This window comes from Vigna umbellata, chromosome 5, assembly GCF_029865625.1.
Source record: "Vigna umbellata cultivar VRB3 chromosome 5, Vumbellata_1.0, whole genome shotgun sequence".
Classification (NCBI taxonomy): domain Eukaryota; kingdom Viridiplantae; phylum Streptophyta; class Magnoliopsida; order Fabales; family Fabaceae; genus Vigna; species Vigna umbellata.
The window spans coordinates 62,076,178-62,103,673 of NC_142169.1; the positions used below are offsets into that span (position 1 = coordinate 62,076,178).

Consider the following 27,496-nt stretch of genomic DNA (forward strand, 5'->3'; position numbering starts at 1 on the left):
AACCGTATAGAAAAAGAAATAATATATTCGACAACAATACTTTGTTTACTTGAATGAATTTAGGAGAAAGTGATTGAATGGATTTGAAAGAATTTGAAAGTAAACTTTTTATTCTTTATTTAAATAAATTTGGAGGTAAATAAGATTGGATTTAAAAGTAAAATTGTGAACAAAAAGCTGAAATGTTGAAAGACTTGTGTGACCAATTAAATATATTAGTTTATCACATATATCACTTTGTTTCTCACTTTGAATGTCAAAGGTTTAATGTCTCAATAGGTTCCTATTTTTGTTCAGAATTTGAAATAGGTCCCTTTATTTTTTGGCGTCTCAATTGGGTCCTTATTTTTGTTAATTTGATGCAAATAAATCCTTTCCGTCAATTTCATCAAACGGCGTTAATGAATGTGTGACGTGGCCTGAGGACAATATTGACACGTGTAAGGCCACGTCACACATTCATTAACGCCGTTTGATGAAATTGACGGAAAGGATTTATTGGCATCAAATTAACAAAAATAAGGACCCAATTGAGACGTCAAAAAATAAAGGGGCCTATTTCAAATTCTGAACAAAAATAGGGACCTATTAAGACATTAAACCAATGTCAAATAATAACTGGACAACACTTATACCCCTCTTGATACAAGTCCAGAAAAGATAAATAAACCTTTCATTTCTAATTACGGAATTCACCATACATATACCACACCTTGATCTAACCAAAAACTTGTCAATTTAATCATTTTCGAGATTTTCAATAATTATAAACCTCCAAAAGATATCAAAAGAAATTTTGCCTTTTCTTTTTATTTTTTAAATACAGAAAAAATTAATAAAAGTTCAATGATTACAACAACTCTTTTTTCCGTTTTCTATCTTGAAACCACTGTTTTTTCCTATTTCCGTTTTGTTCTGTTAGACCAAGCAACTATTTTTTTTACTATATTCTGTTTTTTTATTCACTTTCTGTCACTTTATTTTTTGTTTAATTAAGTTTCAATTTTATTATAAACTAGCTTGAATATTTTCAATTGGAGGAAGTATATAAAAGTCTATATGGCTGTATATAAAAAGATGGACAGGAGGAAGGAGGAAACAAAGGAAAAAATAAAAATAAAAAATAATAATAATTTGATAAAATAAAAATGTAAGAAAAAATATAGTGAATCTCATTCAAATTAAAAATGGTAGAATTGACTATGCTTGTTCATTCTTAATTGATTAAATTATGCGCAATGTTTTTCTACCTTCCTATTTTGTTATCAGATACATTACTATTCTAAAATAATAATAATAATAATAAATAATAATAATAATGTTTAAAATGAAGTGATATCAAAATCTAATTTTATTATATATTTTCGTTTCTCATTACTAACAGCTTAATTCATTTGATTGGTTTTTTTTAATGGATGATGATAAGTTAACGACCTCTTTTAATAATTTTTTGACAAAAAAATATGTATCACTGTTTAAATTTATTTAAAAAAAAAATAAAATGAACCAATTACAAATTATCACGTTGTAAAAAGGCTGTGAAGATGTTAAAAAACTTTTTCCTTTCTTAATATATTCTTCTGTCCAGTAGATCAGTATCGTATCTAGAAATGTGGGGGGTTAGAAATGCTGGTGAATGTCACCCAAGAAAAAGAGAAGCTACTATTGACAGTTTCTAATATAAAACCAAACTCCACTTTAGATGAAGGAAAACTTTTTACACACAAGATTCATTTCACCGTTAACAATGGTATTTCACCGAAAAAGTTTATTACACTAATTATTACTATTTGACTATATTTTAATAAGAATAAAATGGTGAATTTTTATATTTCTAAAGAAAAAAAAAGAAAGGAAAGGATAATAAAAAATAATAGCTAATAAGTGCAAAAGAAAAATTCGTATTAAAACACCATTGTTATTTTGCTGGTACACCTCTCTATTTATTTATTTCTGTTTGGATAATGAAAATAGTATACAATTAATATAACATCCTTTTCCTATGGTTTGAAAAAGTCATTTCAGAAACAAGTTGAATGAATACACGCACCGCAGGTTCTTGAACAAAACCAGGTAGAATAGTTTGATTATTCCTACATTAAATTAGAAAATTAATGAAGAAACTAATGGTTGTGGTCTTAACTCTTGACCACAGTGACAGGACAGGTAGCATTATTCACCACGAAGTTGCTGACGCTGCCCATTATGACCCTGAAAAAGGAAAATGAAAAAAAAGAGATTGAAATTCGGATCCTTCGTTATATCAGAAGAAACGTAAAAAACCTCAGTATCTGCTATGCTGTGTTTTGGAGGAATGGGTTGAAATAGTAAGCACCTTTGGAGAGGTCCAAGGCCTCTGTTGCCGAGGGTAAGGTAGTCTAGAGGTACCTGATCAATCGCTTCACATAACTTCTCACGAGCATCTCCCCAATAGATCTTCATTATTACCATAATCTGCCATCCCAAAATCTTCCAACTTACTCTTATGTAATGCTATGCACACAGCTAACAAATATTTCTACTTCTCTTTCATAAAGAGTTAGAACAGAGCAAGACAAAAAATGGCATGCTTATTTTTGTAATTTAAAAACTAAATTCAATATTTACAACCCTAGGAGAAAATTTACCAAAACCATACGTTTTTTTGCCTGGCAGCAGTTTGGACTATATCGATTACATTGGGGTCGGGGTTGAATTCGTATTTCTTCATGACCGCAGGTTCAGAGAACTCAGACATAGGTATCAGAGCTGCGTTTGCATCAATACACACACTAAATAAGCAAATTAAAATCTCATACACGCACCCGCTCCCCAATTAGGAACCACAAAACGACCACGAATCAAATTTTGTTCTACCTATATTTTTACGAATTTTACGTAAATAATCTGTAACAGATAAAATCATTAGAATATTCGAATCAAGGGATTAGCGTTGCTAACGTGAACCAGTGGTTTCCCAGAGCTGCATCTCGCCGTGCTCGTAATTGGAAGCGTGGCGAACCACGATAAGAAAGAGGTGATCCCCTTCTTTTACCACGTTATCCACCGTCCATTGCAGTGCTTTGATGCTGCACGATGAGAAATCAACCGCCACGCCCACTCTCCTAGCACTTGCCATTTTCTCTCTCTCACTACAACAACCAACGATGTGATCTCTTAGTAATGTTTTTTACTTGTGTTTGTGTCGATGGGAATTAGAATTCTATTTTGGTTTGTTGTTTTGGTCTGTGAAGGGTTGACACTGAAAAAGCGCAATTTGTGAGGCTGATACTGGAAGAGCGGCAATTGAGTTCTGCGTTAGTGGCTCACACTGTTCCACACATTTATTACCTTTTTGAATTTGAGGTTCGATAATTCTCACTCACACTAGGATCAGATCCAAACCGAGACATCAATAATTTATTTTTGGTTTGTATTATACTAGTAAGTGAATATGGCAATAAGAAAAGTCATTCCCAGAGGTCTATCAATATTAAAATGGGTTGGGTTTGTGTTTAAACTTCAAGAAAATTATACAACTCTTTGATGTTTAATTTCTTAATAAGAAAAAATTATTTTAATGTTGTTAACTAGTTTTAAATTTGTGTCTACATTTAGGTTGATGTTGGTGCTTTTGTTTAGTAAAATAGAATTAGACGACAAGAAAAAATAAATAAATAATTAAATTTTGAATAGAATCAACATTAAAAATAATTTATAGACTTAAAAAGTTAATAAATTTATAAAAATATAAATATTAAACTTTGTAAAAGTATAAAAGATAAAATATATACAAAAATAGAGTAGACTCTTTAAAAATATAAAGAATAGGCATAAAATATGTGAAATTAACTTGCTAAAAATATAAATTAGTATATGAATAAGTTGATGTATTTTAAATTGTTAGACTTGTCTAATTAATGTATTGATAAACTCATTCAATATGTACTGTGAGATTCGTCTAATCACTGTATGGACACATTTGTTTATGTGTATTATTAGATTATTCTAATCATAAAATGGATAAAGTCATCTAATTTGTATTAATATATTTATCTAATATATGTATGAACAGACTGGTCTAAAATATATCGTTTGCTTGGTATAATCAATGTATGGACAAACTCGTCTAATACGTGTTACAATACTTGTCTGATTAGTGTATATGGATATATATTTCTCTAATGTGTATTTTTAGACTCATTTAATCAAAATATGAAATGACTCATCTAATATTTTTTGCTATACTCATCTAATTAGTATATGGACAAATATGTATTGCTAAACATTTGTAATTTTTTTTTGTTATACTCATTTAATCAATGTAATACACTAGTCTAATGTGTATTGCAAAATTCATTTAAGCAGTAAATAAACATATTTGTCTAATGTTTATTAATAGACTCGTGTAATTTATGTGTTGAAAGAATTGTCTAATGCATATTACTAAAGATTCGTCCAATGTGTATTGCTAGATTTGTCTAATCAATACATTGACAATCTCATCTAATGTTTTTTCTTTACTCATCTAATTAATGTATTCTATTGTTGTTTGATAAATTTTTGTTACACTTATCTAGTCAACGTAAGAAATGACTTTTTTAATATTTTTTGTTATACTCACTAATTATTGTATGAATAATCTCGTGTAATTCTTTTGTTATATTCTTCTAATCAATATATGGAAAGATTCGTCTAATGTGTATTGCTAGACTCGTGTAATCAATACATTAATAAACTCACATAATATGTATTGGTAAACTTGTTTAATCAGTATAAGAACACACTCGTATAATGTGTATCGTTAGACTTGTTTAATAATTGTATATTCAAACTTGTTTAATGTGTATTGCAATACTCGTTTAATTAGTAAGTGAACAAACTCGTCTAATATGTATTAATAAACTAGCACTACAAGAAAGAATGAAATTGTCAATGGATTAATATCGACCAACCTCAATCCGTTAATAATTAAGATTTACCAACTGAATTATTGACGGATCTTTATCCAAGATGTTAGCGATGGATAAATCTGCCGGTAAAGGCAATGATTCAATACTGATGGTCAATGCTGTCAATAAGCACCTGGCAGAACATTTTTTAGGAATTCTGAAAATCTATTTCCCTTTTCTCGTCCATTTCTCGCATTTTTTGTTCTCCTCTACAATTCCCCATTTTTTTTTTCAGTATCTCTATTCACTCATTTGTAGAGGCAGTTCCTCCATTTTAGAGCAACGTCACTTCAAGAGCGGATTGTTGGAGACAGAGGTTGGTTCCCTTATTCGCATAGGGCTTCTCCGACATTGGTAGGGCTTGACGATTTCTGGTGTGCTGGGTTTGTAGTGTTGGTGGAGGGTTCATCCTATGTTTGTGGCACTTCAAGAGCTGATTGTTGGAGGCAAAGGCTGGCTCCCTCATTCGTAGAGGGTTTCTCGGTATTTAAGTGGAGGGTTGTATAAACAATTTGTATTAATATATATATATATATATATATATATATATATATATATATATATATATATATATATATATATATATATATATATATATCACTACAAGAAATGCGCTTATTTCCGGCGGCTTTTTACCGAGGGCCTATGAGCCTTCGGTAAGTCATTCGTGAGTTCAATTACAGACGGCTGAGAGACCTTCGGTAATTTCTTCGAAAAATTTTAAGATGTTCCCTCTCTACAATTCATTTTCCCACTTCCCACCGGCCCTAGTGCTCTCTCGTCGCCCAAAACCTTTCCCTCCAACCCTTTGCTCCTTCAACGCTATCAAGCCTAATCTTGCTCTCCTCTGGCCAAATTTCAGAAATTCCCCTTCTCCTCTGCCAAATTTTCGAAATTCCTCCACCGCTACGAAAACTGTTGTCTGTTTTTGGTCACCCCAAGCCGTTCTCCGCGTCCTTCAGAAGCTTCTCGTACGCCTCGTGCATCTCGTCCAACTGCAGCACCGACTTCCAGATTCGCTTCTCCGTCTCCGCCCGCTCCCGGCCCTCCCTCTCCTTCTCGGCCTGGTGGGCCCGCCACTCGTGAATCTCCATCTCCGCGGGGCGCGATCTCCTCTAGTTCGTGGGACAGGTGGGCCTCGATCTCCGTCAGCCTGGCCCTGGCGCTGTCAACTTCCTCATGCGTGGGCAGCTCCCCCATCTGGTTCAGGACCGTTCCGGCCTGGGCCACCTGAGATACGACTCGACCCATGGAGGCCATGAGGTATGGGTCGGCGAGGTGCGGCATTTGGCTCACAATCTCCGGAGCCCGCGGCTGCTCGAGGTCGAAGTGGTCGGAGTCGGAAAGGATGGGAAAGGTTCGAGGGTTGGGATCCATGGCGTGAGAATGAGTTTGGGGTTTGCGAATTGGGAATTGGGAATTGGGAATTTGTTATCTATGATTCTTAATTAATTAATTAGTTGATTTTTCTATTGTTTCACAAATATAATTTTTTATGCAGCTGCCTGTATGTCAATGGAAATGGCGGAATTTGGGAAGCCCTTTATCACTTCCATTGTGAATAGTGATGACCTGGTGCCCACGTTGTCAGCTTCTTCTGTCCATGATTTCATTCACGAGGTGCTCAAATTAGTTCTTTAAACATTACATGGTTTTGGCAAATGTGTTTTTTTTGTTTTTATTTGTTGTCAATATTTTACGTTAATGGCTGGTTATTTGATCAGATCAAGTTGGCTTTTATTATGTCACTCCATAATTAATAATACAGATTCCGAGTTTACGAGTGATGAGGACGACGGATCTAAATCCACCTGTGAAGAATCTGATAATGATGGCGTGGATGAAGAAGAGGAGCAAATAAGTTCTGCCACTCACAACACTGCTAACGATGAAATGAATCAATATTTGAAGGAGCTTCAACTGGAGGAACAGGGTGATAATCCTAAGATTAATGGTGGCAAGGAAAAACAAGCAGCCAGAAAAAAAGGCATCACAGAAGCAGAAATGAAAAATGAGGCAACATCAGAAGCAGGTAATACAGAGGCAACATCAGAGAAGCCTGCTAAACATCATCTTTATCCATCAGGAAGGATCTTGCATCTTGTCCCTGTACCTTCCTCTGAAAATTCTGATGATGCTGATGAGAAACGTGTCGTCTTGTATGAAACGCCCAGAGAGATGTATGGAAAACTCCGACTTTCAATAAGGATGACAGTCACTCACTGCTTACTCTCTTCTTTCGCACTTCGAAACTTACCGAGGGCTTTTGCCCTTCGGTAATTACCGACGGCTTTTGGCCCTCGGTAATTACCGAAGGACAAAAGCCCTCGGTAATATTTAGCGACAAGAGATTTACCGAAGGATTTTTGGCCGTCGATAAGCCTTCGGTAAACACCCTTTATCGACGGCTTATGGCATTTTCCGAGGGCTTTTGGCCTTCGGTAATGCCCTACTTTTTTGTAGTGTATATATATATATATATATATATATATATATATATATATATATATATATATATATATATATAAACCTTTTCTTTCTTTATAAATATAAAAACTCACTTTATTAATGATTGAAATATATTTGTCATCAGATGTGAGTGGAGTCAAAAAACAATTTTCCTTTCTTAATCTATTTATCATAACACTACAAAAACAATATATTTTAGGTTTAATCCTTTCGAACATTCTTATTTCTGTAGGATCGTCTCAAGTAGGTCCTCGTATTGTAAATGTTCTCGATTAGGAAAAAATGAATCAATTTAGGACTTACCGTTTGTTCCATACTAACATCGTTAAAGGGGTGACATGTGTCAGGTCGTGGTTTTTTTGAATTTTTAATTATATTTTTATTATTTTTATTTTTATTTTTTATTTTATATTTATTTTTTTAAAAGTAAAATTTAAAAATGCCACGTATCAAACTGATAGTGTGCCACGTGGCAATGGCAGTGTGACGTGGCACTGACAGTGCCACATGTCATTGTCAGGCCACGTGTCATTGCATTAGTCTCAATTTGGTCCCTGTATTTTTATTATGTAGCAATGTGATCCCTGTATTTTTATTTTGTCTCAATTTAGTTTTAATTTTAAAAATTAAACAATTTTTCCCTCCTTAAATTCAAACAAAGTTTAAATTGTATATATTTAAATAACATAACATAACACCAGCATGTTATGTCACTCTTCTTTAAACTCTTATAGATATATTTAAATAACATAATTAACATTTCTATGATTAAGTAAATATAAATATAATTAAATTTAATCTTGTTAAAAATATTTATTAAAAATATTAATTTTAATAAAAATATTTGTTAAGATTTATATACAATTTAAATTTTGTTTGAATTTGAGGAGGGAAAAATTTGTTTAATTTTTAAAATTAAGACTAAATTGAGACAAAATAAAAATACAGGGATCAAATTGCAACATAATAAAAATACAGGACCAAATTGAGACTAATGCAATGACACGTAGCCTGACAATGACATGTGGCACTCTCAGTGCCACGTCACACTGCCATTGCCACGTGGCACACTATCAGTTTGACACGTGACATTTTTAAATTTTACTTTTAAAAAAATAAAAATAAAAATAATAAAAATATAATTAAAAAATTCAAAAAAACCACGAACTGACACGTGTCACCCCTTTAACGGTGTTAGTATGGAACTAACGGTAAGGCCTAAATTGATTCAATTTTTCATAACAAGGGACCTAATCCAGAACATTTACAATACGAGGACCTACTTGAGATGATCCTACAGAAATAGGAATGTTCGAAAGGATTAAACCTAAATTAATTTGTAAACAAAATTCAAATAAGATTTTCCTAATATAAAAAGTATATATATCCAAAGAGACGTTAAATCTATAATTTTGTTTGTGGACTAAACATCTAAAAGTACATTTCAAGTGTGAATGAATAACGCATACATCCATTCCATAAAACAAAATATGTTTGTTTTTAGTTGATGCTTCACAACTAAACTTTTATTTACAAAAATACTGTAGCCTATAAACTAAGGATAATATCACACATAACAAAAGATAAAATACAAGGACAAAATGGTCGAGTGAATTTTTGTAATTTTTCTAAAAATAAAAAAGTAAAAAGCAAAAAAAAAAATATCAAATGTAAAATATTATGTGTGTTTCATTTTTCTATTCTATATTTATGTGATATAGGCACCCATGCCCTAAGAGGGAATCAGGGCAGCAATGGAGAGACAGTTGCTAACCGTTATGCTGACCATGCCTTCAGAACGACCCCTAGCCAACTTGAGGTCCTCGAAGCCGCTCTCGCAGGTGGAGACATCTGCCATCACGGAGCTCAGCATGACGGTGACGTTGGCGAGGTCGTGAGAGGTGAGGGCATTCAAGGCCTGCTGCAGGCTCTGGAGGGCGGTTGTGTACTGCTCCTTGCAGTTAGCGAGGGCGGTGGCCATATCCGATGAGGATTTCATGTGTTTGTCGACAATGGAGATGGTGAAGTTGGTCTGGAAGGAGCAGGCCTTGATGGCGGCTTCCAGGACGCTCATGAGGTCGAATTTGTTTCCCAGGAAGGGCACCACGGTGGAGAGGCAGTCGTCCGGGTAGTCCGTGCGGGAGCAGATTTCCTTCACAGAGTCACGGTCTTGGCGATTGAACTGGTTCAGCATCGTAATCGTCTTGCTCCCGCGCAACGACCCCATCCGGATTTCGGCGAAGAACGAGGAAAACGCTTTGCGCAGTTGCCCGCCGCCACTCCCGCCAAAGAAGCCTTCCTCGACGGTGTTCGAGAATGGCGACTCCGCCGTTGGTGCGTCCGCCAATGACGTGTCCTCGGACGCCGGGCCCTCTGATGCCGGGTCCTCCGATGGCGGGTCCGCCGATTCCGTGTCCTCTGATGGAGGGTCCGCCGATTCCGTGTTAGCAGATGTCAGGTCCCCGTACAATTCCTCCGGGTCCTTCATTGCAGGGTCATCTCTTACCGGGTCCACGGAGGGTTCCGTCATTGCTTCTTCAGATGTCGGGTCCACTAACGGTTCCTCCGATGCCTGATCCGCCGATGCGGGGTCAGCCGATGCCGGGTCCTCCGATTCTGGGGCCCCCGTTGCCTGATCCTCTGTAGACTCCGTCGGTGGCGGTTCGGACTGAGGCTCTTCGTCGCTGGGTGAGTCATGCGCTTTGCATATTGCAAAGCATAGTGCTAGGGTTATGAAGAAGAGGGTGATGAAGTTAACGTTGAGTTTCATTTTCTTTTGGTTTTGTTTATTACTTTTTGTGTTTTTTAATTTTTTTTAAGGAGGCTGAGAAAAGAAGGTGTTGGGTGCTAGGGAATTGGGGTGTGAGAATATATATAAATATATATAAGTGAGGGCGAAGGACGGCTGGGTTATGAATTGACGGTGAGAAAAATAGAAGATAACTTTACTCCTAATTTTTTTTCTCTTATCTCTATTTTATAACTTTTTTAAGTAATAGAATATTACATTTAACTAATAAAAGTAAATATATATAATTTTAATATAAAATAATAAATTTATGGTTGTTAAACAGTGGTATAAAATAGAAACTGTCAAACTATCATGCTCCTTGAAAAAAATAGGATGAGGTGATTAGTGATTATTGTCTAATGGTGATTAGTGGGAATGTTTCCGCATTGTTTTGCTCACTAATGAGGTGATTAATTATTAATGTGTAATGGCGGATATCTATCCAAAGAGAAAATTACTCGTTTGATACCACATTTTTATATCAGAAAAGGACAAACAAGTTTTCTAACTCTATTTAGAAAGTGAGCAATTTGAACAAATTTTACCTGTAAACTATCACCATATATGTGATTTTAACAGTTTGTATCATAGGATGTCTAAACTCACCAACAGTCGCCCTCGACTGGTAACTCGGGCGACCGTTAAGACCGTTAAGGCGCCGAGATATATTACGATCGTGATATAGCGATCGTATATGTCGATGGCAATGAACAGTTGTCGAGCGATGTCACGACAGTTCAATATCATGAGCATATAATAATAGACTAGTAACCCGGACGACTGTTAGGAGGCCGAGATATATTGCGATCGCAATATAGCGATCGTATGTGTCGACTGCACTGAACATATTAAATCTTAATCGTTAGCGCCACAAATCACGGGATTAATTGACCCAGTATCAAACACGATCTAACGGTTGCGTTTTCCAAATGGTCAACTTCTGTGACCTACCGAATTTTTAGGTAAACGGTTTATTTTATCACTTTAAATATGAAAAACAGAAAGAGAAAAAGGTACATTCTTCTTAAGAGAAATTTATGATTTTCTACTATGATTGAACTGAGAGAGTTCTACAATTCCCATTTTTTCTGACTTGAGCGTCGGAGTGCTTTCGCAGGTATACACCTCACTCTCCCCGAAATGTGCTGACTAGGAGAAGGACGTGAAGATAAAGGCATCCTAAGAAGAGAAGAAGCGACTGATCAGGTTCATATTTCGGTCCCAACTTTTATTCTGAAACAGTTTTTTTTTTCTTGAATACAAGAAGGATAAAAAATTTATTTTATTTCGTGTTATTTTACTATTCTTAATGAAAGTTTCTCAATACTTTTAACTAGAACCATTTTTATATAATATTTATTTATATTTTTTTGTTGTAAAAATAAAAACACTTTATATCATGAGATGAGATTGCATATAATAACATAATATAAGTATATTTTTTTTCTCTCCAAATTGCTGGAATTGAAAATATATTTCATCGCTATCTTTATATTTCATGGATTCGTTTACTTGTCTTATTAAATATAATTACATTTAATAAAAGTAAATATAATTAGTGTAGGAAAACTGGGCAAGTTTAAAAATTTATATAAGAAAATCTTTACTAAATGAAGTTTTATTTTATCATCCATACTTATTCTTATATTAATTTTATTAATTTTTATTAAGCAAATATTCATTTAATGGTCATATATTATTTTTTTAAAAATTGGTATCATTAAAATTTGCTTTCCGAAAAGTTGTTCAAAGACATTCGTTTTTATTTTCAGAACATTTAACTCATTTAATTTTTCGATTTTTATTAGAAGTTAAAATAATTGCATTATGTAAGTTCGAGTACATTTCTATCATTTCTTCTTAAATATACTTAAGAGAGAAACTATATCGACCACTTTTTAACTTTGACAATATGAGATTAATTTAAGAAAAAGTTAAAATATATTAGCATAATATTAGCCAAAGTTAATCTAGTCAGGTAAATGTCCATAAATATGTTGTAAATAATATAATATAAAAGATAAATTAATTATGTTTCATTGTTATTGTATTTAATATTGTTTCATACATTTAACTAACTTAAACATCGTCTTTTATAGACATATCCACTTTAGGTTTTGGAAAGACGAGTACCTAAAACATCTCAACATTGAAATATCTTCATATGATATATTTAATTTTGTAAAGACTAGTAACATTTCTTCTTTATACGATGAGATCACTTCATCTTTCAAATTGAACTAAGTAACCACATCTCCTCTCAAATAAGTCAATATCAAAATAAAATACACTTTCGAAATAGAAAAAAACGTGGACAACAAACGCATAATAATTGGGAGCAGGGAACAAAGTTATGTACAAGGACTGTCTAAGCACAAAAATCAAAGTTTCATGTACCAACCATGGTAACTACCTCCCAAACAATTCAACTAAGTAATCACATCTCCCTTCAAATAAGTCAGGTTAACTATTTAATATCAAAATAAAATACACTTTCAAAACAGGAAAAAAAATGTGGGGAACAAGGACATAATATTTGATAAGCAACGAAAAAAATTATGTGAAGGATTTGCCTAATAGAAAGAATCAAAGTTTGATGTAGCAAACATGGTTAATTCAACCCACACAACAACATAATTTATCTAAGTAACAATATCAAAATCGAAAAAAAAAATGAGGACAACAAAACATAACCGTCAATAGACTCTGCTAAATGGAAAACAACATAAATATGATTATGGTCTGCAAAATGGAAACCAACATAAATATGTGCATTAACATAAAATATTACAATGAATTTTCTTGTATTAAACTTTACAACAATTTCGGGAAATAAAATGAACAAAGTCATCTTTTTCTATTCAACTTTACACAAATGACAATTTTTACTACATACGTTAGTGTCTTCTGCTCTCATATCCAGCATATGGAGTTGTTACGGTACGACTCTTGAAATCTATACATTGTTCTTCCTTCGTTTGCTTATACATATTGCTTTATTGTATGTAACCTCAGATTCAAACTGCATGTTGTTGTGGTCATGTTCCATATGATCACTAGTTCCACCAACACCTTTTTCCACATTCTGACCACCCTTGTCATTACTTTTTTTCTTCAACCAAAATATGTGAGTTTCCCATATGTGAGTCACATTCTTGCACCATTACGATAAAGCATCAAAAACTCATATATTCCTAGCAAAATGTACAAACTACAAAAATGTTTTCTCCAACCACACTCGACCCTAATTCTAAACATACATTCAATTCATTAAATTCCACAACTTTCTACCCAAAATAAAACAATATCGTCTTATTGCTGGTACACCTCTCTCTTTATTTATTTATGTTTGGATGATGAAAATAGTATTACAATTAATATAACATCCTTTTCCTATAGTTTGAAAAGGTCATTTCAGAAACAAGTTGAATGAATACACGAACAGCAGGTTCTTGAACAAAACCAGGTAGAATAGTTTGATTATTCCTACATTAAATTAGAAAATTAATGAAGAAACTAATGGTTGTGGTCTTAACTCTTGACCACAGTGACAGGACAGGTGGCATTATTCACCACGAAGTTGCTGACGCTGCCCATTATGACCCTGAAAAAGGAAAATGAAAAAAAAAAGAGATTGAAATTCGGATCCTTCGTTATATCAGAAGAAACGTAAAAAACCTCAGTATCTGCTATGCTGTGTTTTGGAGGAATGGGTTGAAATAGTAAGCACCTTTGGAGAGGTCCAAGGCCTCTGTTGCCGAGGGTAAGGTAGTCTAGAGGTACCTGATCAATCGCTTCACATAACTTCTCACGAGCATCTCCCCAATAGATCTTCATTATTACCATAATCTGCCATCCCAAAATCTTCCAACTTACTCTTATGTAATGCTATGCACACAGCTAACAAATATTTCTACTTCTCTTTCATAAAGAGTTAGAACAGAGCAAGACAAAAAATGGCATGCTTATTTTTGTAATTTAAAAACTAAATTCAATATTTACAACCCTAGGAGAAAATTTACCAAAACCATACATTTTTTTGCCTGGCAGCAGTTTGGACTATATCAATTACATTGGGGTCGGGGTTGAATTCATATTTCTTCATGACCGCAGGTTCAGAGAACTCAGACAGAGGTATCAGAGCTGCGTTTGCATCAATACACACACTAAATAAGCAAATTAAAATCTCATACACGCACCTGCTCCCCAATTAGGAACCACAAAACGACCACGAATCAAATTTTGTTCTACCTATATTTTTACGAATTTTACGTAAATAATCTGTAACAGATAAAATCATTAGAATGTTCGAATCAAGGGATTAGCGTTGCTAACGTGAACCAGTGGTTTCCCAGAGCTGCATCTCGCCGTGCTCGTAATTGGAAGCGTGGCGAACCACGATAAGAACGAGGTGATCCCCTTCTTTTACCACGTTATCCACCGTCCATTGCAGTGCTTTGATGCTGCACGATGAGAAATCAACCGCCACGCCCACTCTCCTAGCACTTGTCATTTTCTCTCTCTCACTACAACAACCAACGATGTGGTCTCTTAGTAATGTTTTTTACTTGTGTTTGTGTCGATGGGAATTAGAATTCTATTTTGGTTTGTTGTTTTGGTCTGTGAAGGGTTGACACTGAAAAAGCGCAATTTGTGAGGCTGATACTGAAAGATCGGCAATTGAGTACTGCGTTAGTGGCTCACACTGTTCCACACATTTATTGCCTTTTTGAATTTGAGGTTCGATAATTCTCACTTACATAGGATCAGATCCAAACCGAGACATCAATAATTTCTGGCTAAAAATATGTGAATATTAGCTTGCAAAAAAATAATAAGTTGATGTATTTTAAATTGTTAGATTTGTGTAATTAATGTATTGATAAATTCATTCATTATGAGATTCGTCTAATCACTCTATGGACACATTTATTTTTGTGTATTATTAGATTATTTTAATCATAAAATGGATAAAGTCATCTAATTTGTATTAATATATTTATTTAATATATATATGAACACGCTCGTCTAAAATATATTGTTTAATTGGTATAATCAGTATATGAACAAACTCCGTGTTAAAATACTTGTCTGATCAGTGTTAAACTTTTAGGTAGATATAGTTTAATTAAATAATATATTTCTTATTTAATATTAATAATAATATTATACATATTATTTTTAATTTTTCATTGAATAATTATTTTTTTTATTATAAATAATTATAATTTACTTAGAACTTATAATTTATTTTTCTACATATTAATTTTGATATTATAGTTTTGAATTATTGTTAAAAATTATTTATTTTATGTATACAAATTATTTACTTATTTTAAATATAAAAATTAAAATTAAAATAAATTTACAAAATTAACATATTATGATTCCACCTAAATTAAAAAGAAAATCCTATACATAATTAACATATAAACATTTAAAACATTTAATTTTAGAATATAGTTTGAAAACAATATGTGATAAATAATATATTTTATTATTTTATTTTACATAAGAAATAAAATTATATAATAAAAAATAGTGTATATATATATATATATATACATATATATATATATATATATATATATATATATATATATATATATAAGAACTTATAAGATAATGCCTAGAATAATTATATAAAGTAGTATTATCTAAATTAATTATTGAACACTTATTAAAATTAATTATATTGTAATCCAGCTAGGATGCACTTTTTGTTGTTTTAGATTTCAGGCTGTAGGAAGTGCATCACTACTCCATGTAGTACAACTGTACAATGCCACCCAGTACCAACAGCATCCAAACAGTTTTCTGTATCAACCCAGAAACTTTCTCCTCTTCCTTCATTTCTTCAACCATTCTCCTCCAAAGAACAAATCAAACGAAACTCTGCCCAACCATCTCTAAACCCTAGCCAACTGCTTTTCTTTGAATCTGCTATGAAGTTCTTCCAATGGCGTTTTGGTGGCCCTTGCTCGTTCTACCACTGCCTTTCGTCATCTGCAAGTTCCTTCTCATTCTTATTCCTCCCAAGGTTCCTTCCATTTGACGTCGACTCCTCCGGTGGCACTCTCCTTTTTCACTCCCTATTGCACGTAATTTTTTTGCCACACTCAAAATGTGATCTTAATTTACTTTTATTATTATCGCAGTGTTGGATGATGGGAATCAAACACAAGAGAACGACTTCATATATGTGAGTGTTTATGCATCTGCAATTTTATTTTTTCAAATCGCTGGGTGGTGTCATATAGTTTGTTTTATATCGGCTTTCGCGTTTTGTTTGATAGGCGTGCAGTTTTGCTTTTTCTTTGAAACTTAATTTCGAATTCAGATGAGTTGACAACCTTTTGTTTTTTCATCTGTGTATTAATTTTTCTGCATATGAATGTTCGTTAAGCCTGTGCCTAGTTTTAAGGATTGATTATTTGTTTCACAAAAACAAGTTATTACAAAGTGTTTATAAAATATTGGTTTTCAATTTGATTAGATTTATGAGTAAAAGAATGGCAAGAGTTAGCTATAAGGGAGCAAATAGAGAGAAAGTACGTAAGCCACAAAAAAGTGTGGGCGAAGACGAGCTTCAAGCAAAGGCGCCAGTTTTACGTACACTTTTGGAGTATATAATTAAACATCAAACACTATGCGAGTAAGTGCAGTTCTTCTTTATAGTCATTGAAAGAAGATTTAAGTGTTAGTATTTTTGTAACACTAACATAATGTTGATATTCTAGGAAGCATCCTAGTCTCTTTTGGTGCTAGCTATCACATGGTTTTATTCATTAGTCTAAAATATATATGAATTATACTTTTTTTTCCAAAGAATATTAATAAATTTCTTGAGTATATTTTAATTCGTGTGCTTTATACATAATATCTTCACGTGATACTGGGAAGACAATGGTAGATGCTTCTTTCGGAGAAATAATGACAACGTGTGAGAAGATAAATTGGTGTCTGAGGGTGAGCAATGCCTAAAGTCTGAGTACCGGTACCTGCCTCAATCCTCTCTCTCTTTCTCTCTCTTTTTTCAGTTTGGACCAAAAAAACTAGTACATCTATACATATATTTTTCTTGTAAGTGGGTACAGCGTGTTCCTCCTCCACCCTAACCCCTGTAATTGACACTTTCTCCCTTCTTAAAGTAACTGTGGTATATTATCTTTCCCTGGTTTTTATAATGTTCTTATAAATTATTGCCCTGAAATTGTAGTGTTTTATAATTTTCCACTAATTATTTTAGGAAAAGATGTATTACTCTTTTAATATACTTAATGATATTTTATGCTAAAATTACAGATTTTCTTAATGCATTTTCATGACTAGTTTTTTTTTCTTTTGTGGTAAATAAAAAAACTTACAGATCGTCTGGAAAAGCGAGGGTTTCATAAGAGAGCTAGAGTAGAATTACACCCCCTTGGTGTTATCGGTGCCATTGTGTCGCGGAACTATCCTTTCCACAATATTTTTAACCCGATGTCGGCAGCAGTTTTTTCTGGAAATGGCATTGTGATTAAAATATAAAATGACATAATGCCTGCTATCTACCTTTCTAAAATTGTTTCATTCCATGAATGCACTACATCTTTTCAAGAATAACATTGTTGACTGATATGCTTTGATAGTGATTATATTACATTAGTTGAAACTTATGTTAAAATTGAGACTATGCATGGGTTAATACTTGTCCTGCTCTTACAAGTTACTATAAAATTATGTTTTCAATTTGACATAAATCCATATGATTCTGATTGTAGGTTTCAGAACATGCAGGTTGGTCTGGATGCTTTTACTTCCGAATCATCCACTCAGCCCTTGCCGCTATAGGAGCTCCAGAGGAACTTGTTGAGGTGATAACAGGGTATAGCCTTATCACCCTTCGTTCTTCCCTTTGGTTTGAGTAACATATGCACCTATAACTAATAGAGCTTTTCTTACCAGGTTTGCTGAAACAGGAGAAGCACTGGTATCTTCTGTTGACAAAGTCATTTTTGTTGGATCACCTGGGATAGGCAAGATGGTATGATTCCTTTGGCCCTCATCTTTAAATTGTATTCTATAATAGTAATAATGATTTTTTTGTTCCAATTCTACAAAATAAGATTCTGAATGAGTTAAGCATGGTAGATGTTTAATAAAGGAATTCAAGAGAGTACACATAGTCATTGTTTAACTGAGTTGTATTTGTAACTTCAAAGTTGCTGTAGACCTCTGGTTTAGAGTGATGTCTTTGAGGTAGAACGAATGCACGGGATAGCATCTACCTTTTAATTTAATAAGTGTCTGATGATTTGCTGCATTCTTTTATATAGATAATGAGCAATGCTGCCGAGAAACTTATACCACTTACATTGGAGTTTGGTGGAAAAGATGCATTTATTGTTTGTGAAGATGTAGATGTGGATCATGTATGAATCTCTTCAAACTTGGCTGGAAAATACTAACCTTGCAACTTGATGGAATGTTCATTTGTGAGTGCCATAGCTTTAATTGGCTGATCTGCCGAATATAGGTGCTCAAATTGCTGTCAGGGCTCTTCTTCAGTCAAGTGGGCAGAACTGTGCTGGGGCTGAGCGACTTTATGTCCACAGGAACATATATGCATCCTTTGCCAGTAAAGTTACCAAAATTATAAAATCTATTACAGCTGTAAGTTTCCCTTTAAACATTTAATTGGTAAAATGTAACTGCTGCATCTCTCTTTTTAACTCAATGAGTTTGTTAGTTACTTATTGTTACATTATTGCTATTTCAGTAATCAAGTGGGCCTTAATCGATAAAAGTCAGTTTAAGTTGGACCCAGATAATGCAAGGTTGGGTTAGGCCAAGTGTAAGTTAGGTTGGGCTAAGCCTAGGTTAGTTTGAACCAAATTAAGTATGGTTCAAATCAACATGAGATTGAGTTGTATTGACCTAGGTTTGTTCTAGGTCTAGCCTAGCCTAGGTTAGGATGGGTCAGACTAGGGTTGGTTCAAGCCAATGTTAGATATGAAGTTGGTTCAATATGAGTAAGTTGACCTGGCTCAGGTTGGGTCAAAATTTGTATATGTCTAGTCAAGTTGGACTCATGTTATTTAATGTCGTATAAGGCCCGATCGAGCCTAAATCAATTAGGCTAGATTAAGTAGGGTAGACAGGTTGGGTTAGGTCTAATCTTGCAATTAAATTGCAAATAATAAAAATTAAGGACTAATTTATAACTAATATAAAATATGTAGAGGTTAGTTTGCAATTTATAATGTTTTAAGGACTTATACAATTTTGAAAAGTATTTGTAAGTTAATTAAGGTCTTATTTTAGTGTTGCAGTGGACCAAATCCTAATCCTAAACCACTTTAAGAAGGGATTCTGGTGACTAAGGCTTTCTGTACTATCAAGAACCCTTTTCACTTGTAAGAGAGAATAGACGTCTCCTTCAGAACTATTTAGTATGAAGAACTCCCTTTCCTAATGCTTTTCAGTTCATGATGTCTTGCAGGGCCCACCACTTGCTCGAAAGTATGATATGGGAGCTTTATGTATGCATTCGCATTATGAAAAGCTTCAAGGCCTTATAAATGATGCTTTAGACAAAAGAGCTGAAATTATTGCACGAAGAAGGTTTGGACACATAGGTGAAGGTGCGGTTGATCAATATTTCCCCCCTACGGTTAATTTGAATGTGAATCACTCAATGAGATTGATGGAGGAAGAGGTAAAAAACTTGGTGGTTTCTCTGCCATAATAATTGTTTTGTGGTTGTTGTCATGTGTTACGTGATCAATCATCTATTTTCATTTTGATCATAGAAGAAATCGTTCATATCTTTACTAGAAGGCATTGGAGATTTGTAGATATGGCTAATTGTCTCGTGTCATATATGTAATGCAATTATTATATTCAAGAATATCTTTCTCTACCACTCTATTTGAATGACTTCTAGGCCTTTGGACCAATCATGCCAATTATGAAATTTAGCTCCGATGAGGAGGTTGTGAAGCTTGCAAATGATTCAAAATTTGGGCTTGGATGTGCTGTTTTCTCAGGCAGTCAGAGCCGTGCTACAGATATAGCTTTCCAGATAAATTGTGGGATTGCAGCGATTAATGATTTTGGTGCAACATACATGTGTCAGGTAAATTTTATTTCATTATGTTATCGTCATCTCTCTCTCAGAAGCGGGTTGACCCTAAAGGACTTTAGTAGCAGTGATATGATCCACGCTATATTATTTGCCAATTTGGCTGTGGAACCAACTATTGGCTTATTCATGAGAAAAAGGCAATTTCTTTACTGTTTTAATTTACTGTATCGGCTACTTTGCCGCAAAATGCCCCTTTGGAAGGATCTGGTTTAAGCTACAATATATATGAATGCTGTATGAGGAGAGTTTAATTATTTTATTGGTTTTTTGGCTTGTAATTCTGCAGTTCTTTTAAAATGGCCAGGATATATTCCCTACTCAACCTAGTTTAGTTTACATCTAATTATAATTTCCATTGAACTAAAGTTGCATTGTGTATTTTCCACTATTTAAGTCGCTGCCATTCGGGGGAGTGAAACAAAGTGGATTTGGAGGATTTGGTGGTGCAGAAGGTTTGCGGGCATGCTGCCTTGTAAAAGCTGTTGTAGAAGATAGATGGTGGCCATTCATCAAAACCGTGATACCGAAGCCTGTTCAGGTTATTCTGGAAAACCTTTCATAATCGTATATTATTTTACTTCGTTTGGAAAAGTCATACTGAGATGGATTTTTTCTCTGCAATAGTAATCCTGTTGCAGAAAATGGATTTGAGCTCCAGAAATCCCTTGTTGAAGCACTATTCGGGCTCGGCTTATGGGACCGTTTGCAAGCATCGGTTAACGTGCCGAAAATGCTTACTGAGCAGAGCTCTCTACGTGGCAGCATAAAAAAGAAAGATGATAATCGTGTCAGGAGTGTTAACATTCCAAATGGTTCATATTCATATCATCATCATGTTGAAATAATTGAGGGCTTTTGGTTTGTCGTTTATCCCCCAGAATCCATCTATAATTTGGGCTTAGCCATTACTCACTATTGCCATGTTGCTGTGCTTATTCGATGACAATACTGGGCTACTTTGTCTGATGACGATCATATGAATTTTATATCAATATGTTAATGAAATTACACCATACTACTATCATGCTGGTATCTTTTTCTTTTATTTAAATCAAATAAATGTACTTTTACGGTTAAATTACTTTATCTTCCCTTGGTGCAGCTCAAAAACACTTTACTACTCATTGTGGTTTGATTATTTGATTCATAAACGCTTTGGCTTGCTTGATGAATTTGTTTTTGTTTTTAAAACTAATTTATGGCATTCTTTTTAGGAACTGTTTTTAATGAAAATAAAAACAAGTTATTTGAGAACTTTAATTTGAAAACCTTGGTTTATCCGGGGCATGAGTCGATGGGACTCGTTGACTAGGAGGAATGATGACAAAGGCTTGGGGCACCGTCCTATGAAGCCTCTGTGGGGTGCTTTGCTAATGTCTGCTGGTTCTTGTGGTGCTCCACTCTCGACATTGTTGGGGGAAAAACAGTGACTGTTCGTGAGTAACCTCACTAGACAAAGAATAATAGGTGGTTCTTGTGGTCATTTTACATTGAAAAAAATGAAGGGTGTGTAATTATAGTGTGGAAGAATATGGTTGCGGGTGACGAGTGTTTGGGGTTTACAAATTTATTTTTAATCTTTCATCAATGAAATGATTCATTTGCAACACTGTCACCTTGAAATAGAAGGATTTTGAAAACGTGTTCTCGTTTTTGAAATTCCAAACAAATTAATATTTGTCTATCTTGCTCCTGTTTTTAAAACTTAAAATAAAGGCATGTGAAGTTAAAAGTGAAGACTAGATTTTTTTTTTCTCTCTTTACGCACCTTATATTTTAGATAAAGGACAATTATTCATTAAACAAGTTCTTGGCTTTAGTATTATGATATTTTACATTTAGTTGTGATTTACCTAAAAACTGACTTGTGCTTAAAATTTGACATTCATACTTTCTGTTTAGTTATTATATTATGTTTTCACAAATTCCATTTTAGTCTTTCAATAATTTATTAACCAGTGAAAGTTTCTTAATTATTGGACTGTTAATTTGAAATGTTAATGACATGGTAAAACGCTATTAGGTTGAGAAAGTTACATATTTTTTGACAGTGTAGAACAAAAATACAAAGGGATTCGAAATTTTGGAACTGAAGATGTAAATAAGAAAAAACAAACAACATTCCATGGCAAGAAAATGAACAAAAATAAGCAAAATAATAAACAATTGAATCACGGTCAAAATCCAAACCATAAAAACCAAACAATCCTTAATTTTTGAACCCTTTTGAAACCCTAATTCTCAACTTCACACCTCAAATACATGCTAAATATCCTTCCATTATAGAGTGATGCTTTTACTAAATATCTGTCAATATGGTATCGAATAGGGGAACTGAGAGGGAATCCAAACAGTATAAACATTTTTTACAGCACAACTTTTTGAGTTAGAGAAAAAAAAGGAACTTATAACTTCGAAGAGTATTGAGGTAGCCATTGTTTGTAGTGTGTGGTATCAAAGTAATGAGGTGATTTTCAGAACTGGAAAGTGAGATGTTGAGGAGATATTTGCAATGACATAACTAAGAGTGTGGGTATAATAAAGAACAATAAAACCTTTTATTTATACATTAGTTATTGTTGATAAAAAAAAACAACTTGATAAATATCAATTTTATATATACTCAATGAAATGTTCACAGAATATCAAATAATACTTCGAAGTGCAATGAACAAAAACAATATAAAAGGAAGTACTTGAGCGGGAAGCGGAGTATCAAAGCCAATGAAGATATGGGGAGAGACGTAAAAGGATCTGCAGGATTTTCGGATATGAAAAAGAGGAAACAAAAATGACTTTTATGTAGAAAACAGAAAATGTGCAAAATTAATTGTAGGTTGTGTAGATAGTGTTGTGTAAACATGATGGAAATGTAAATCCAAAATGCCTGTAAACGATAGGACTGGAAAGCAGATTTTGACTATTTTACCTAATAGATTTAGTAAAATTAAGTTTAAATTCTACCTTAATAAGTAGATAATGGTATGTGCTTTGAATGTAGATAATGCCCATGTGCTTTGAATGTGACATGGAGACTGTTGGAGCAAAATATATGCGACAAGGAATATACAACTTCTAGTCGATTTCCTTGAGTTTGATGTATAATGCGTGTTAATTTGTAATGAAATAAGACAAATGTTTCCATTTTAATTACCAGAAATTAAAAAGAATATATGCATATCATTTCTTGCTGCATTAATGTCAGCTCTTATGGTGCTCTTTGTCACCTCTGTTGGACAACTATTGCATTGGTTCCCTTTTGATGTTCGAGGAGACAAACTTGAATACTGAATGTTTAGATTTATTTTTTAATAAATAGTATGTTAAAGTAGTAAATGATTTAGTCTATAATACTTTTTAAGTTGTATTCAGAAGAATAATTAAAATAGTCATGTTATGATGCATATATCTTCCGGATTCTTGATCCATAATCCATATACTTTGTCCAGAAGTTGAAAGTCATGAAGCATTTTTCTTATCTATCTGCCATTATTTTCTAATGGTATCCCAGTATAGAAAATCAGTATTTGTTGTCTTTTTTATCATTTGTACATGGATATACTTTCTAGTGTTTTGATTAAGAACTTTAGTTATGCCAACGACCATAGTATTAAGAGAAGTTTCTAATTAACATAGAAAGAAATTGTACTACAAATGAAAAACATCTAGAAACAAAACAACTTTATAGGTTATTCTATGAATGTTTTTATTAAAGATACCTCTGTTAAACTGGTAATTTATATTATATACTATTTATCTTTTTTTTTTATTAATTTCTAATATGAAGGTTAGGAGTTTATTCAATATATTTATTTTTGTAAATAAAAAATTATAATATCTGCCATGAACATATTTTGGAGTAAAACCAATTTCAGAGTTCCCTTGACTATTTTGGAGTGGCAAGGTTTCAACTATGATATGTTATTCTAATTCTGTTTATACTGTTTGGATGGTTACACTTCTATAACTAAAACGTATGTGATTACAATTTACAGATTATGTGAATACAGTATAAAATAACATTTTTTTTTTAAAATTACTCGTTTTTTAAATTGGATTTTTAAAATGTCGATTTAAAAAGTTTCCTTTTAGAAGAAAAAAAAATCTATTTAAAAAATCATCTCTTTTTACCGTATTATTTTTTAATTGATTTTAAATAATCAATTTGAAATAGATATATTCTAATAATAGTTAGCTTTTATCAAATGAATTTTAGATTTGGGGGAAACAAGTGTTAAAATAATTTAATGAAATCAGATCATTATCATGAAAGCTTCATAAAATAGAGAAAGATTATTTGATACCTAATTAATATGAAGTATATTGATCAATGCATAAATAAAAGTAGGGAGGGACACATCAATTAACACTATTGATAACATGATTCCAAAGAAACTAGAGAAACAAAATAGATGTGTAATTAATGTAACTATTGTTTAGATACCAGAGAATCCTTACTTTAATAAAATACCATTATATCTTGAACTGCCACTGCAAGTTTAATAATTCAAATAACAGTACATAAAATATGAATTCGTTAGGGTTGGCATAGTGTAAGATTTTTATAAGTTGTACATAAAAATATGAATTCGTAAGGGATTTAGATATTAAAGTACAAAAAGAACATAATGAAAAATGAATAAATTTTAGAGAATAGACTATCATCAGATGATAATATAAATAAGGTATTATTTTGATTTTACAAACAAATTTTAAATTCAATTATTAAAATCATAACCTCTACTACCCACTATTATTGTGTTCTTAATGCACTGTCTAATCTTTCATTCATGATTTGAATTCTTCCATATGGACAAGTGTGTTAGAAATTACATACTGATCATAAATTCTAGTTCTACTCCAACACATTCTTGGCATCAACAATTTGTAATCGAAACAAATCCTATGTTTGCTTACACATGTCCTTCCAAACCCTACCTGATAGGAGCCACGTGGTTAGGTTTCCCTTTATCTGTTCTTTCTTCTAATTATCACTTCTCTTGATTGTTTTTATTTGGAAAAAAAATGAATAGACTTTGAAGATGGTGATTCTGGAAGGCACAACTTTTAATACAGTTCGCATGAATTGGCAAGATGCAGGATGAGGTTTATTGGAAGAAGAACAGCTAAGGGCCAAAGACTACTTATTGGCACGCTGAAACATGAGATACATTATAAAGCAAGGTGGCGCAGAACCCAGAAATTTTCACAAGATCTTCACTGCTGGAAGTATCAATAATTAAACTTGCAGTCAGAAATGATAAGTTCTTTGCTACCATAACAGAAAATTGAGACAACAAAATAGGAATCTGACAAATGACATTGCCATAACTCCATGTTTTACGGTATTTTCTGTCATTTACAAAGTTGCTTTCGATGACAATCTCTGTAGCAGGTGCTGAAGGACACAGCAATTATTAGTTTAGTGACTAAGCTAAAAGAAGAGCCAAGAAAAGAACGAATATTCAGAGAGTTATTGAACTGTATCCTCATCTAATCACGTGCTCTCCTTTTTCTTATTTCAGTATTTGCCGCCTCTATAATGTAAGGTAAGCTTATTCAACTATATATGCATTTCATCATTTCTCTGCATGCTCTCTTTTTATATAGATCATTAATTTATGTAAATAGAATAGTTTAACCTAATAACGTAAATTTCAGAGCAGCAGAACCCCTTGGTAATCTACTTATTTTACCAGTCCCTTAAGAACGGTTGCTTTTCCAAGCATTTCTACATGCATGCACATTTTTCTAAAATCAAGAAAAGAAAATCTTCATGATGAAACTGTCAAAAGTTATTCTTATTAGTTATATGCGCCATATAAGATATAAAACTAATATGTAAAGAACCTTCAAATCCTGATAGAATTAATATTTTAGAAGCAACATGATTATGCAGTATCTATCTAATCATTGCGATATTTTTATATGTAGGGACGTTTAAAATGTGAAAATAATTTCAGAAATTGAAAAATATAGTTAGTCACAAACACATATACGTGTCTCTTGTGAATGCCACACGACACATTTACTATCTGTAAATGTCTGTACTTTCACGTTGAATATATAGTTTTTTGTTATTGAATGAAGAAAATATGGACAAATTGTCCATAGCATGAAACCAAGGAATCGGGATTTGCCTTAGTTGGGGGAGGAACACTGTAGCTTTTGTGCTTCTGTTGCAGTTTCTTTGTTCAACAATCCAAAATCTATTTATTAAAGATAACAAGTCTTGTCGGCAAGTAACTTCAAAATCAATGTATATATGTGCGATAATTTTATCTACGGACATATGAGCACCATAATTATCTTTCTCGATATAAAGTACAACCATGATTTTGGCTCTTGAGAACTGGAAAATAAGATTTAAAATTTAAAAAATGTTGAATATGTGATGATTCCTATCAGACAATCTCACATATAATCTCTATTCCGATCATTATATATGACAAAAGACATGCACCTGTTCATGTAGGTATGTTTGGAATACAATGTATTGAGGTACACCACAAACATTTTTCTCAACGACCGATCGACAGATCAAATATCACTAGTGAGAAATAGCTTCACTAATATCTTTCGTTTGCAAACTTTTTTAAATGTTTTGTCTCTCTTATCGAGAACCATTAAAAAACAAATTTCCCCTGGTGGGTGTATTTGGATACTCAAGAGAATGTTTCTAAGTCCTCCTACGTGGTTAATTTAATGCAATTGTAATAATTAATCTATTTTAAAAATTAAAAGGAGGACATTCATGAAGAATCAATTTGGTGGAGTTTGCCACTTGCAAACTAGTTGTTTTCGCATTTTAAACTAATATAATGACCTTCTTTTAAAATTAATTAGACTCTAAATGGGAATTGATGTAATACTTACCTCTATTCGAACCATTGACTACAGTTTAGAGTTATTTATATTTAGAATAATGATAATAATAAATATACTATTTATGAAACCAAACTACTGAAATAACCTCACTCTTTTCGTAAAAAATGATTTTGAATAAGAGGGAATTATTGATTTGGAGACGTAAGAAGGAGAAAAAACAATTATTAAAAAAATGAAAATATCAATCATTTTGAAACTTCTTCATTAAAACTACAATTTTTTTAGAATGGAGGTAATAAAACTTTGTAAATTAATTGATTACTTCTGATGAAAGAAAAGAAAGTACGT

At 32.9% G+C, this 27,496-nt stretch overlaps 3 protein-coding genes and 1 pseudogene across 4 annotated transcripts; 1 reads left to right on the forward strand and 3 right to left on the reverse strand.

The window, feature by feature from the left end:
• Positions 1 to 1,883: 1,883 nt before the first annotated feature.
• On the reverse strand, positions 1,884 to 3,279 carry LOC124846086 (universal stress protein PHOS32-like). The gene is made up of 4 exons (XM_047323305.2): positions 2,941 to 3,279; positions 2,639 to 2,748; positions 2,336 to 2,454; positions 1,884 to 2,211 (listed from the first exon to the last, which is right to left on the reverse strand). The coding sequence occupies exons 1-4, from the start codon at positions 3,116 to 3,118 to the stop codon at positions 2,139 to 2,141; spliced, it is 480 nt and encodes a 159-aa protein (XP_047179261.2). The 5' UTR covers positions 3,119 to 3,279; the 3' UTR covers positions 1,884 to 2,138.
• Positions 3,280 to 9,132: 5,853 nt separating this feature from the next.
• Positions 9,133 to 10,328, reverse strand: LOC124846080 (uncharacterized). The gene has a single exon (XM_047323299.2). It carries the CDS (start codon positions 10,168 to 10,170, stop codon positions 9,133 to 9,135), a length of 1,038 nt encoding a protein of 345 aa, XP_047179255.1. The 5' UTR covers positions 10,171 to 10,328.
• A 2,640-nt stretch (positions 10,329 to 12,968) lies between these two features.
• LOC124846083 (universal stress protein PHOS34-like) lies at positions 12,969 to 14,837 on the reverse strand. The gene is made up of 4 exons (XM_047323303.2): positions 14,527 to 14,837; positions 14,225 to 14,334; positions 13,922 to 14,040; positions 12,969 to 13,795 (listed from the first exon to the last, which is right to left on the reverse strand). Exons 1-4 carry the CDS (start codon positions 14,702 to 14,704, stop codon positions 13,723 to 13,725), a joined length of 480 nt encoding a protein of 159 aa, XP_047179259.1. The 5' UTR covers positions 14,705 to 14,837; the 3' UTR covers positions 12,969 to 13,722.
• A 1,191-nt stretch (positions 14,838 to 16,028) lies between these two features.
• LOC124846079 (aldehyde dehydrogenase 22A1-like) lies at positions 16,029 to 21,324 on the forward strand (annotated as a pseudogene). The gene is made up of 14 exons (XR_015786781.1): positions 16,029 to 16,260; positions 16,350 to 16,393; positions 16,714 to 16,846; positions 17,070 to 17,188; positions 17,343 to 17,350; positions 17,579 to 17,713; positions 17,953 to 18,058; positions 18,139 to 18,217; positions 18,510 to 18,607; positions 18,711 to 18,846; positions 19,676 to 19,891; positions 20,120 to 20,311; positions 20,715 to 20,884; positions 20,945 to 21,324. The product of XR_015786781.1 is annotated as an aldehyde dehydrogenase 22A1-like (transcript).
• The last annotated feature ends 6,172 nt before the right edge of the window (positions 21,325 to 27,496 follow it).